This window comes from Nomascus leucogenys, chromosome 13 (assembly GCF_006542625.1).
Source record: "Nomascus leucogenys isolate Asia chromosome 13, Asia_NLE_v1, whole genome shotgun sequence".
Taxonomy (NCBI): Eukaryota; Metazoa; Chordata; class Mammalia; order Primates; family Hylobatidae; genus Nomascus; species Nomascus leucogenys.
Genome location: NC_044393.1, coordinates 79220911 through 79234564, shown reverse-complemented (window position 1 = coordinate 79234564; position 13654 = coordinate 79220911). Strand labels below are relative to the sequence as shown.

The 13654-nt window shown below is 44.1% G+C and overlaps 1 protein-coding gene across 2 annotated transcripts in view; it reads right to left on the bottom strand.

Moving 5' to 3' along the window:
- Positions 1-10467: 10467 nt before the first annotated feature.
- Positions 10468-13654, bottom strand: part of CPA4 (carboxypeptidase A4) — a 32580-nt gene continuing 29393 nt past the window's right edge. For both annotated transcript variants that reach the window (XM_030825495.1, XM_030825496.1), the window contains one exon: positions 10468-12153. In XM_030825495.1, coding sequence (XP_030681355.1) covers positions 11966-12153 — 188 coding nt within the window. In that variant the 3' untranslated portion in view covers positions 10468-11965. The remainder of the gene's footprint in view (positions 12154-13654) is intronic.

Below are 13654 nucleotides of genomic sequence, written 5' to 3'. Positions count from 1 at the left end.
CCACCACACTCAGCTCTAATCATTGTTATTTTTAATTCCCTGTGTGATAATTCCAGAATCTCTATCATGTTCAAGTTGCTTTCTTTTCCTCTTCAGACAGCTTTTGCTTTGTTTTGTTTTGTTTCTCCAGAGACAAAGTCTTGTTCCGTTGCCCAGGCTGGAGTGCAATGGCACTATCATAGCTCACTGCAGCCTCGAACTCTTGGGCTCAAGTGATCCTCCCCAGCAGCCGGCTGAGTAGCTGGGACTATAGGCACGTGCCACCACACCCAGCTACAGACAATGTTTTTGATTTTGGTTGGGGGTTTTGTTTTGTTTTGCCTTTTAACATACCTTGTAATTTTTTTTTTTTTTGAAAGCTGGACATGATATATTGACTAATAGAAACTGAGGTAAATAGGCTTTCAGTGTGAGACTTTATATTAGTCTGGCTAGAAGTTGGGCTGTGCTTAATGTTTTCTGTAGTTATTGGTGCCAGAGGCTTCCAATTCCTCAGGGGTCTTCGGTTTTGTCTCCCCAGTTGTCTTTTGGCCTCCGTAAGTACTCCTCCTCTGAGAAAGTCAGCATCTTCCAGTTCTTTCAGCTTTAATCCAGTTTCATTATACCTCTTGGTGTGGTGGTAAGATGTGGGAGGAGAAAAATGTTCTATCATCTTATGATTGTGAGATGAGTAGGTCTCTGGGCTGTGACTTTCACGAGTGTTTCTTAGCTTTTTCCTGTCTCTCCAGAGTGAGATAGGAATATTAGAGGGACTGGATTTGGATAATTTCCCTTCCCCCAAGTAGATAAGGCTCTGGTAAAGTCTTCTCCTAGCAGAGTAGGTCTTCGTTATGAAGAACACTCGGACATTTCAGAATGGTTACCTATCCTTCACCCTGCCAGAAACACCAGAGAATTTTTCTTGGTTCTTCATTATGAGAACCTGGTGGAGTTCCTAGGGGTAAGATCCACAAACATATTGGAGGAGCCCCTAAGTCTATAGGCCCCCAGGAGTTTCTCAGTCTCAAGCAGGTTCACACTCAGCCTCCAATTACATCAAAATTACCATGTAAGTGTTTTTACCAACTTATGGCTTTAACAGCTTCTGCTCTCAGAAGGTTGGCCTGTCTCTCCAGATTTGGGGGTGGCAGGTACCTTGGGAGTTCAGTTCTCTGACAGGTCCAAGAAAAGTCATTAACTTTCAGCATATTCAGCTTATTTCTTGTTGAAAGAGTTTCCAAGAGTTTCCAAGCTCTTTACATGTCAGCACTAAAGCCAGAAGTCCCCAAACCTTTTATAATAGGCAGTGAGCCAACTGCCCTTTGCTCTAGAAGGAACATTACTTTTATTATAAGGGACAGTAAAGAAATCTGCCCTTCACTCCAGAGGGAGATATTGTCTATCTTCCAAGGTTGTTTGTTATTCTAACATCCTTGAAAAGATCATCTGGAATAATCTAGATATGCAGAAATATAAAAGGCCCAAGGAGAACTGTCTCCCAACGGATGTATAAAACATTGGGAAAATGGTGCCAGAAATAGACTTTAAAATGGTAGTCCTCAACCTTGGCAGTCCGTTAGCACCACCTGGACGGATTTTTATAAAACCAATGCCCAGAGATACAGTTTCCATTGGTCCTGGGTAAAGCTCCAAGTGTCAATAGTTTTTAAAAGCCCCTGTGTGATTTTAATGTATAGCCAAGGTGGAGACCACCTGTCTAAAAGTTGATGAGGTGAGATATAATTAATAATATATTTTTTAGCTCAGTGCTTCCCAAGCTTTGCTGTGCATGTGAATTACCTGGAATTATGTTCAATGCAGATTCTGATGCAATAAGGTCTGGAGGAGGGCCAGAGATTCTGTTTCTGACAAGCTCCCTGGTTTTGCCTGATACTGTCATTCTATTTGAGCAGCAGGATTTTGGCTCACTGGAAACAGACTTCTCATTATAATCTGTGTCTACTGCTAGACTTGCATACTTAAGGCTTTATATAGATAGATATACATACATACAGATAGATAAATAGGTAGATAGATGATAGATAGATAGATAGATAGATAGATAGATAGATAGATAGATAGACAGATGATAGATAGAGGTATAGATATGTTCAGGAATGTATCATGTAGGGAAGGAGAAGGTAGCCTGACTCTGGAAGATGATTCTTGCAATGAGAGTAAGGCCAACATGTATACGTATGTAACAAACCTGCATGTTGTGCACATGTACCCTAGAACTTAAAGTATAATAAATAAATCAATAAATAAAGAGTAAGGCCTATCCTTTCCCAGGACCACAGAAATACCCTGGGCATTGAGATAGTGAGAAAGTTGAGAGATGCTTCAGGATGTTGAAAACAAAGATTTAGAACACAGTGCCGTCAAGTCCTAAGCAACAACTTCCCTCTGAGCCTTACATTGCTCAAGTATCGATGGTAGCTGTTGGGGAAGAGTATTCGGATCCGAGTATCAGAGAAATAAAAAGTAAAATCTTAGTATTGCTAGAGTAAAAGCCGTTTCCAGTATGAGCGGCCTAGAAGAGCACTGATCAATGTTGTTTCTATTTCTTGCATTGGGAGTAAGGGAAACATCTCTGGCCATCTTCCTCCCGATCTCCTGATTTAATTTCCAAAGGTTATGATACGGTTGGCCTCCACGACCGCAGAGCTGGCGTCTGGGCTTTCCCATCTCTCTGCAGTGCTGGCAGCAAGAGGGAAGGCCTCTTCCAGGGCCAGCACTGCTCATGAACAGGCCTTCCACGGCCCAGCAAAATGGTCCACTTTCCAGCTTGAATGAGTCTCTTTCTGGCTACACGTGTCCTTCATTTGTTTTCCAAAGTAAACAGAAGACTCCTAGATAGGAGTCAGGTTCCAGAGAGCCCATAAGGACATGCAGAGACTTGCCTGTTAAATACTGATTGTATTGGTGGCCCTGGCGCAGGAGGGAGGGAGGAAGATCTAGTGCCTTCTTCTTTAATGTCTCTTTAACCAAGTTAATACCTGTCCACCTGTCAGCTGCCTCTGGAAGCATTTTAGAAATACCACTTCACAGTGAGGAAACAGGTTATCCTTTCCCACCAGGCCTGGTGTCTCTGAGTTTTCTAATACAGATTTGCTGAAATGGGAACAGAAGGTCTTTGCTTTTCCTGACCTCTGTGCTTCTCACATCCATCAGAAAGAACAATGCCACGGCAAGGTACTCAGAGCTGAGGGAGGAAGATTGCTGCAGCCAGTGAGCTAAGCAGAAAGAATATCCCGGGCTTCCTTGGGATCCGATGTGGACTTGGTCCTGCTGCAGGTAGTCATTCAATACCTCTTTATGATGCACCACTGTATGCTTAGGTGCTGAGGATTCTAAATGAATAAAACCTTGGCTCTGCCCATGAAGAGCTTATAAGCCCAAAGCCGAGGTTAATGGTAAAGCTAGGCCAAATTGCTTAAATACTCAAACAGAATACATCTATTTGCTTGTTGAGAGAAGTGGACATTTTGTCATCCAAGGATGTGAGAGGCTAAATAAAGATGGGGATAGGTGGTTCTATGGGCTGTGAATCCCTATGAAAAGACATAAAGTCCCTTGGCCAGGCACAGTGGCTCACGCCTGTAACCCCAACACTTTGGGAGGCCAAAGCGGGTGGATCACGAGGTCAAGAGATCGAGACCATCCTGGCTAACACGGTGAAACCCCGTCTCTACTAAAAATGCAAAAATTAGCCGGGCATAGTGGTGAGCACCTGTAGTCCCAGCTACTCGGGAAGCTGAGGCAGGAAAATCGCTTGAATCCAGGAGGCAGAGGTTGCAGTGAACCGAAATCACACCATTGCACTCCACTCTGGCGAGAGAGTGAGGCTCCATCTCAAAACAAAAAAAAGACATAAAGTCCCTAAAGGTTGGAAATAGAGTCTTCAGCCCATTCCAGATGTCCATAACTCTCCTGATGGCAATCCTGAGCCCAGACCCATAGTGGGAGAGCCTATAGGAACAGCAGGATGCCCCTCAACCGGCGAGGGAGACCTGGCTTTTGCTCCCTAAATTCCCTCTCATGAGTGCACAATTGAAAGTCAAAAGGTTTCAGGAGCCAGGCACAAAATACAAAAGTATGAGACCAGAAGGACTGCAGGAGCTATGTGTATTTTAAAGACATTCAAATTCAAAACCAAAATCAGCAAAGCATCTCCTGCCCTCTTGCTACCTTAGCAACAATCTGTAGAGCCACTCTTGACAATCTGCTTTGCCATTTCCATCGCCTTAAGTCTGGGCATGTTCCTTTGCCTCTTCAGCACTTCAACTGCCTCAACAGTTAAATAAGGATTATAATACCCAGCCTGCATCTATCACCAGGTGATTGGGATAATTTAATTATCCAATAGCTATAAAGCACCTTAAAACTATAAATCACTACAAAGCTGCAAGCAATTTAACCAATATCAAGCCTTCCTTATCTCTGAATATTTAATTTATGCTCTGTCTCTCTTAGAACTTAGGGACATACATTCTAATATATTTTCCAAACTTCCACTGATATATTGATTGGAAAAAGTACTTTTTTCCTGTTGCCCTGACTTGTTGAGAGTATGGCTTCTGCAATTGTTACCTGGCTGCCCTGCAGCAAATCATATCAACAAATATTTACTAGCTGCTGAGCTAAGCCTTGTAGGAGATATAAAAAAGCATGAGATTCACTTTCTACACTAAAGGAGCAAATTGCCCAGCTGAACCACAGAACCTGTGTATTCTAGAGGAGGAAAAACCGCCTGTGCTCCCTGGATGCCCCCAATATACCTGAAGCTTTACTTCAAATACAAGAAACAGCTGGTGTTCGTGATTTAAGGCTCAGTACAAATAGCAGAGAGAATTTATTTTACAAGCTGCCTGGGTTGGCAAAATTCCAGAATTCATTAAACAGAAAGATAAGGATGATAATGATAATGATAAAAATGATTCTGCATAGTCTTTCTATAGTAACATAAAAGAAGTGCAATCTACATAGGACATTCCAGAGTTGGAACAGGCCCTCAACATCACCCCAAATTGATTTACAACAGGGCCTTTCCAAGACCTGTAAAACCCAGTGACCCCCTATGTTTGATGTGTTGTGTTTGGAAGCGCTGGACCTATGAAGGTTTCAGGCAGTGATTCTTTGTCTTAATTTCATAAAGGAAACTCGATATCTATAGAACCTGGGAAAGCTCCCAGAGAAAGAACCCCAATATTTCCAAACCCAAATAATAATAATTACTTAACATCCAGCTAGTGTTTTTCTGTGATCTGTTGAGATCTTTGTTATTACATTTCATGAACAATCTGAAGCAAATAAGTCTGTCACTTTAGGGAAAATGCTGAAGACCTGATTTATAAATGAATTTCCACCACTCAGTGAGAATAATTCTTTTTTGTTTGCTTGCTTGATTGTTTTTGAGACAGGGTCTCACTCTGTCACCCAAGCTGGAGTGCAGTGGTGTGATCGTGGCTCACTGCAGCCTCAACCTCCTGGGCTCAAGCCATCTTCCCATCTCAGCCTCTTAAGTAGCTAGGACTATAGGCACGTGCCACCACACCTGGCTGTTTGTACTTTTTTGTAGAAACAGGGTCTTGCCCTTTTGCTCAGGCTGGTCTCAAACTCCTGGGCTCAAGCAGACTGCCCACCTTGGCCTCCCCAAATGCTGGGCTTACAGGTGTGTGAACCACCAGGCCCAGCTGAGAATAATTCTTTTATTTGTTTATCTTTTTTTTAATTTCACTTTAAGTTCCAGGATACATGTGCAGAACGTTCAGGTTTGTTGCATAGGTAAACGTGTGCCAGCTGAGAATAATTATAACACATACCAAGAGCTTCTACTGCCAGGTAAATAACTGAATGCTTTAATATTCGCTTAGTTAATTCTCTTGATAAGTCATTGCAGATACTATCGTTATTCATTTAAAGGTGAGAAACTGAGGAGCCCAAAGGTTATCTCATGAGCCAAAGTCATATGTGTCGGTGAAAAAGTTGGTCCATTCCACGGCTTTCCACCACCTGTGACCCTGAATACAGAAGTGGCTATGGTCTGCTCCCTGCCTCCGGGGGGTTACAGTCCAATGAAGGGCTCTGGTGTCAACTGGACAACAGCTAATCCCAAATATATCCCTCATTCTGTCAGCTACTTCACAAAGATCTTCTTTTGGGCCCCAAGAGAATTGGGTGCAACACCTGGAGGTGGCTCAGAGAAACCCATCCTCCCCATTACTGCAAAAAAGAGAACTCAAGACATTTTTCCCCATTATTGATAGAATATACTTTTTCCATCCTCCTTGATGTCTTACTGGTGGAAAATTCCCTACAGACTGATTTGATGAGGTATGAAAGCCTTTCAAACTTAAATGTGCTTCAGCAATTTAAGTCGCTGCCAGGCACTGTGGCTCATGCCTGTAATCCCAGCACTTTGGGAGGCCAAGGCAGGAGGATCACTTGAGCCCAGGAGTTTGAGACCAGTCTGGGCAACATGGAAAGACCCCCATCTCTACAAAAGATTTTTTTTTAATTAGCCTAGCTACTCCAGAGGCTGAGGTAGGAGAATTGCTTGAGCCTAGGAGGTCAAGGCTGTAGTGAGCTGTGGTTGTGCCACTGCACTCCAGTCTGAGTGACAGAGGGGAGATCCTGTCCCAAAATAAAAAATCTAGCCCACCTTTTTTAGATGTTTTTGGGAAGGAAACAAAGAATACAAAGAATAAAGTTAAGAATAGTTTATAATACTATCTTCCCTAGCTTTCCAAATCTAGACAGGCTCCCCTACCACCCGTCACTCTCCTGACAGTCTGTTTTCTTTTATTTATCGCAGCTCTCCTCACCCAAATTAACTTCTTAATTTAGTTGTTTACTTGAGTACTTCCGGTCTTTCCAACTACAATGAAATTTCATGCAATAAAAGATTTTGTCTTCTTCTTTGCAATAATAAAATAATAAAACTGTCTCGAGAGCCAGGTGTGGTGGCTCGTGCCTGTAATCCCAGCATTTTGGGAGGCTGAGGTAGGAGGATCGCTTGAGCCCAGGAGTTTGAGGCTACAGTGAGCTATGATTGCCCCACTGAACTCCAGCCTTGGTGACAGAGCCAGACCCTGCCTCTAAAAAAAGAAAAAAAGAAACTGTCTCTGGCACATAGTAGGTACTCAATAAATGCATGTTGAATAGTACAATTTTTGTTTAAAATTAGTATCTTTATAAACATTTTTAAAATTGGTTTTCAAGTCCATAGAAATAGATTAATTACAATCCATGGTTAGTGGCACCCTCATCATTGATCTATGCATGGTCCTCTTTTTTTTTGAGACAGAGTCTTGCCCAGTCACCCAAGCTGGAGTGCAGTGGCGCGATCTCAGCTCACTGCAAGCTCCATCTCCCGGGTTCATGCCATTCTCCTGCCTCAGCCTCCCCAGTAGCTGGGACTACAGGCGCCCACCACCACACCTGGCTAATTTTTTTTTTTGTATTTTTTTAGTAGAGACGGGGTTTCACCATGTTAGCCAGGATGGTCTCAGTCTCCTGACCTCATGATCTGCCTGTCTCGGCCTCCCAAAGTGCTGGGATTACAGGCGTGAGCCACCATGCCCAGCCACATGGTCCTCTTTTAATTATTTATTTAGCTACTTAATTAGGTTTTTAAAAAAATCATATAATAGGCTGAGTGCAGTGGCTCACACCTATAATCCCAGCACTTTGGGAGGCCAAGGCAGGAGAGTTACTTGAGACCACGAGTTCAAGACTGACCTAAGCTACATAGGGAGACCCTCATCTCTACTTAAAAAAAAAAAAAAAATCACATAATAAACACCTGAAAAAACAGAATCTAAGACAAAAGCTAAGGTTCGTCCTCTAACCATAGGGCCCTGTCCCTCTCTCATCCTCTACCTCTCCCCATTTGAAGGAATCATCATTCAGGAATCCCAGGTTCTCCATTTCCCATCGTCTTAGTCTCCCTAGAAGCAGAACGCAAGATGGAGATTCTTATGCAAGTGATATGAAGGGGAGTAGTCTCAGGAAGAGTGAGGAAAACAGGCGGGGCGGGAAAAAAAGCTAAGCAAGGGTGACTTGCCTGAAATCATCTGGAGCTCTAGCCCAACCCCATGGGAGCTCTGGAACATTTGTTGCGCCAAAGTGTTGATCCCACCTTGAAGCAAAGAGCTAGCTGTGTGTACGCCTGAGCCAGTCTGTCATGGGTGGACATTTGGGATGATGGTAAAAGAAAAAACATGTGCACAGCCTCCTAGGTGAAGCAACCCCCATTTGGCCAAGAGCAATTCTTTAGAGAGGGATGTAGCCCTGAACATTGGCAGCCAATACTTAACAGTCGCTGCGATCTGTGCACTCAGCCAGGAAGCGGGGTCTGGACAGGTCCACTATGGCTTGCTTCTCTTTTTATATAGTTTCATCAAAATTTGTATATCTTCTATAAAAGTATGCATAAATTTTTTTCAGGTGTTTGGATCTTTCTAGAAAGGAAATCATACTAAATTTTGTTTTGACTGTAGTATAATATCTCAGTATGTGAATATACCACACCTTTTTCACCCATTCTCCCACTGTTGGTCTTCTGAGTTATTTTTAGGTTTTTACTATTGTGAACAATGTTGCTATGAACATTCTCACCTATGTCTCCTGTTGTACGATTGCAAGAATTTTTTGAGGCCATGCCTAGGGTGGAACAGCTGGATCATAAGACGTAAACTTGAGAAGATGTCAAACTGTTTTGTAAAGTAGTTTTACTAATTCAGCTGCCCACCAATAAGGTATGAGACCCTGCCATTCACATCCTCTCCAACTTTTTGATTTTTGTAAATTGAATGAGTATAAAATGGCATCTCATCTCATTGCAGTCTTGATGTGCATGTCCTCAATCACAAATCATCCTTTCATATGTTGATCAGATATATCTGCTTTTTTTTTTTTTTTTTTTTGGAGACAGGGTCTTACTCTGTCACCAAGGCTGAAGTGCAGTGGTTTGATCATAACTCACTGCAGCCTCAAACTCCTGGGCTCAAGCAATCCTCCCACCTCAGTCTCCCAAGTAGCTGGGACTACAGGTGCACACCACCACCACACCCAGATAATCTTTTTCCTTTTCTTATAGAGACATTGGAGGCAGGGTCTTACTATGTTGCTGAAGCTGGTCTCAAACTCGTGGGCTCAAGTGATCCTTCCACCTCAGCTTCCTGAGTAGCTGAGACTATAGGCGCTTGCCACCACACTCAGCTAATTTTTTATTTTTATTTTGCTTTTATTTTTGTTGAAACAATGGTTTCACTTTGTTGCCGGGGTTGGTCTCTAACTCCTGGGCTCAGGCAGTCTTCCCACCTCGGCCTCCCAGAGTGTTGGGATTAGAGGCATGCGCCACGGTGCACGGCCTGTGCCTCCTATGTGAAATGCTTGGTTATACCTTTGGCGCATTTTTCTATTGGGTTATCTGTGCTTTCTTTATTGATTTGTTGAAGTTCTTCATACGTTCTTTGTCTGTTGTTTGTATTAGAAATATGGTGAACATCCTCTCCTGGCCTTTAACTTGTTTCTCTGTTTCTATAGTATCTTTTAATGAACAAAAGCTCTTAATTTCATTACAGTATCTGACATTTATGTCTCATTTAAGCAATCTTTCCCTTGGCCGGGTGTGGTGGCTTACACCTGTAATCCCAGCACTTTGGGAGGCCAAGGTAGGAGGATTGCTTGAGGCCAGGAGTTCAAGACCAGCCTGGGCAACATAGCAAGGCCCCATCTCTCTATAGAAAGAAATAATAATAAAATTTTAAAATAAATCTTTCCCTTAAGGAATCTGCAATCTGAGGAGAGTGATCACAATTAGGCCCAGGTTAGAGGCCAGTCACAGAGGCAAGCTTGGTTATGCTTACCGAGGCAAAGCCCTATCTGAGGCAGTCCTGACCAGCCAGCACAAGTGGCCAGCTGGCTGACTGGCAGGTGTGCTCTGGCTATAGAACTGGATATATCATGCTATTAGAGCTGGGTGCTATTAAAAATTCTAATCATAGACTTTAATTAACTTTCCTTGCTCTGACGCCTGCTCACTAAGCAACCTTCTGATTATAATTTGGCTTCCCATGTATCTTGCCTACAGGGAGAGAATGTACTGCTCAGGCCGACGTGAGGATCCAATCTACTCACCAGTTACATGCCACGATGTAAATTAATAAATTCACATTCTGATTTTATCATCTGCCTCATCTGAGGTCTGTAGGCGTGAGTCAGCATCCCCTAGTTTAATCAACATGGACACTGAGACTATCAAGCTTTTGAGCTGAAAAGCTAAGAATTAGACCCAGGACCAGAGTGAAATCACCAAGGTAACATTGCCCTGGAGGCCCCTTGGCCTGATGAAGGAGGACTTCTTACATGTCATGCGATACAGACAGGGATTAAAGTCGACTTCTGACATTATAAAGAGTTGCATATTCAGAACCATAGCTTGGTTCCATTCAGGTGAAGGCAAAGAATAGGAGATGATCATGAAACTCACATTGAATATTTATTGGCTTATAAGCACACACCAGATGCTGTACAAATCCTAGGGAGGAGGTTAAGATTTACAGACACGTTTGGAAAAAGCAAAAAAACAAAAACAAAACTACAACAACAAAAGGACAGATGGTACGTGCTGAGGTGAAATGAAACAAGAGGCAGCTGGTTGATGAATTCTTGCTCTACTTAGGAACTCATGGTCCAGGACACAAAATAGACAGACACACACACACACACACACAAACCAGGACAAGGAAACACAGGATACACCACAGCACAAACGGGAATGTGCCAGGGCAGTGAGATTATCCAGGCCAGAGGAGTGATTTAGGACCTGTAAGATGAGGCCTAGATCTTTGAAGTGAGTTCAAAAGGCAAAGAGGAGGTGAGCCCATTAGGACAGATGGGGATAATTTCACCACCCTGCAATTTAGATGGTCACTTCACCCAGCCTTCCTGGGTGAGCAGTACCTACAGTGACACAGATCCCCTCCCGCCATGCTGGTCACACTGAATAACAAAGGGAGGAGAGGAGTAAGAACTATAATATCTAGAAATTCTCAGTGCAGTGAAGGGAAGTGATCTTCTACTTAGTATTCAGGCCTAAAAAAGGAGGGGAGGGGCCCGGCACGGGGGCTCACGCCTGTAATCCCAGCACTTTGGGAGGCCAAGGTGGGCAGATCACCTGAGATTGGGAGTTTGAGACCAGCCTGACCAACATGGAGAAACCCTGTCTCTACTAAAAATACAAAATTAGCCAGACATGGTGGCATGCGCCTGTAATCCCGCCTGCTCGGGAGGCTGAGGCAGGAGAATTGCTTGAACCCAGGAGGCAGAGGTTGTGGTGAGCCAAGATCGAGCCATCGCGCTCCAGCCTGGGCAACAAGAGCGAAACTCTGTCTCAAAAAACAAACAAACAAAAAAAAAAACAAAACAAAACAGGAGAGGAGGGAGGGAGTGACCTTCACTGATATCCCTAAAAGATTTGGTGCTCAAAGGAAAATATTTTCCAGGAAGACTGCGAGAAATTAAAGGAACTTCTATGTCATCTTTGAGACCCACCTGAAGACAAGCGGTGTCTCCCACAGTGCCACCAGAGCAAGGTCACTGGCTTGGCTAGATGTGGATGAGGGTAGAGAATAATCTCAGATGTTCTTTGGTTCTAAAAATGAGGTAGAGAGAGACATGCCGCCCAGGAAGGGGTGATGCTGAGTGCAGCTGCCCAGCCAGCAGGGTGGAAGGAGAAACAGACAAAAGGCTCATCAAAAACAGCGGGACCAAAATCGAGCAGGCTGGCAGAACCACTTCTTGCAGGGACACTGCCAGGACACACGACTCCAGGGAGCTGGCTGGAGAGGGGCAGGCCTGTGTGCTCTACAAACCCAGAGGGCTCTGACTCACACAGGAAGGAATGAGCTCCTTTAACAATGGCCTCAGTGTGTGCACGTGTGGGTACAAATAAATGTAGACAGAGCGGGACCATCGCCTAGTAGAGGTTGTCCCGCACATGCTCCATGATGGTCTTCAGCCCCAGCCAGGTCTCCTCTGCAGTGGGGATGATCTGGTTAGCTGGCAGGAGGAAGCCATAGGTCCCGGTATCTCTCAACTCAAATGTGAATGCAAATTTGATGCCGTTGTCATACGCCCAGTCGATGCTGCTCCCGCTAGCTGGATCTATAAGTCGGAGGACAAAACACTCTTGAAGCCCAGTTCCCTCCTGGGTTAGATGGGAAGGGGCCAAGAGCTCTGCCTGCCTGGGGTTCCTTTAGGAATCCAGAGTTTGCTCCTCAAGTCATCAGTCCTATGACAAAATCATCAGCCTGATCCCTATGTCTCAGGCCATCCTGCATTGGCCTGAGGTGCACACTGGTCTCAAACCAAGAGATCCAAAACCCCTACTCCCACCTTATTACTAACACTGTGTCCATCCTGTAAGTCCCTCAAAACCAATCTCTATACAGAGTATGGTAGGCAGCCTCCAAGATAGCCCCAATGATACTTGGATCCCAGAAGTCAGGTCTTTGTGCAGCTCCCTCGCTAGTGTAACTGACAGGATGCTGCAGAAATGAAGCCGTCTGACTTTCAAGGCCAAGTCATAAAAGACACTGTGGCTTCTGCCTTGCTGTCTCTTGGATTACTCACTCTGGATAAGCCAGCTGTCGTGGTGAAAGGACATTCAAGCAGGCCTCTACAGAGGTTCATGATAGTGAGGAACTGAGGTAGTGAATGAAAAATGCAAGCTGATATGGTTTGGCTGTGTCCCCACCCAAATCTCATCTTGAATTGTAGCTCCCATAATTCTCATGTGTTGTGGGAGGGACCCAGTGGGAGATAATTGAATCATGGGAGTGGTTCCCCCATACTGTTCTCGTGGTGGTGAATAAGTCTCATGAGATCTGATGGTTTTAAAGGGAAAACCCCTTTTGCTTAGTTCTCACTTGCTCTTTGCCCTGCTACCATGTAAGACATGCCTTTTGCCTTCTGCCATGATTGTGAGGCCTCACCAGCCACGTGGAACTGCGAGTCCATTAAACCTCTTTTTCTTTATAAATTACCCAGTCCCAGGTATGTCTTTATCAGCAGCGTGAAAATGGACTAATACACGAGCCTTAGGTTGACTGTGGCCCTGGAAGACATCTTGACTGCAGCCTCATGAAGGATCCTGAGCCAGAGCCATCTAGCTAAACCATTGCATTCTTGCCCTACAGAAACTGTAAGAAAATGTACGTTGATTGTCTTAAGCTGCTAAGTTTTAGGATTTTTTTTTAACATGGCAAGAGATAATGGATACAGAGAAGGGAGCACAGCCCTTGGGACTTACCTTTGCCAAAAGGCTTATGAAGGGCAAGAGGTGCATTTTTCTGCTTCTTACCAGTCAAACTCTACTAGCTTAGAAATTGCCTAACAGTACAAAGCATAGATAATTTTTTCTTTTTTCTTTTTGAGATGAGGTCTCACTCTGTCACCCAGGCTGGGGTGCAGTGGCATAATGACAGCTTACTGCAGCCTTGACCTCCTAGGCTCAAGTGATCCTCCCACCTCAGTCTCCCAAGCAGCTGGGACTACAGGCACATAATACTATGCCCGGCTAATTTATTTATTTGCAGAGATAGGGTCTTACTATGTTGCCCAGCTGGTGTCAAACTCCTGGACTCAAGTGATCATCCCACCTCAG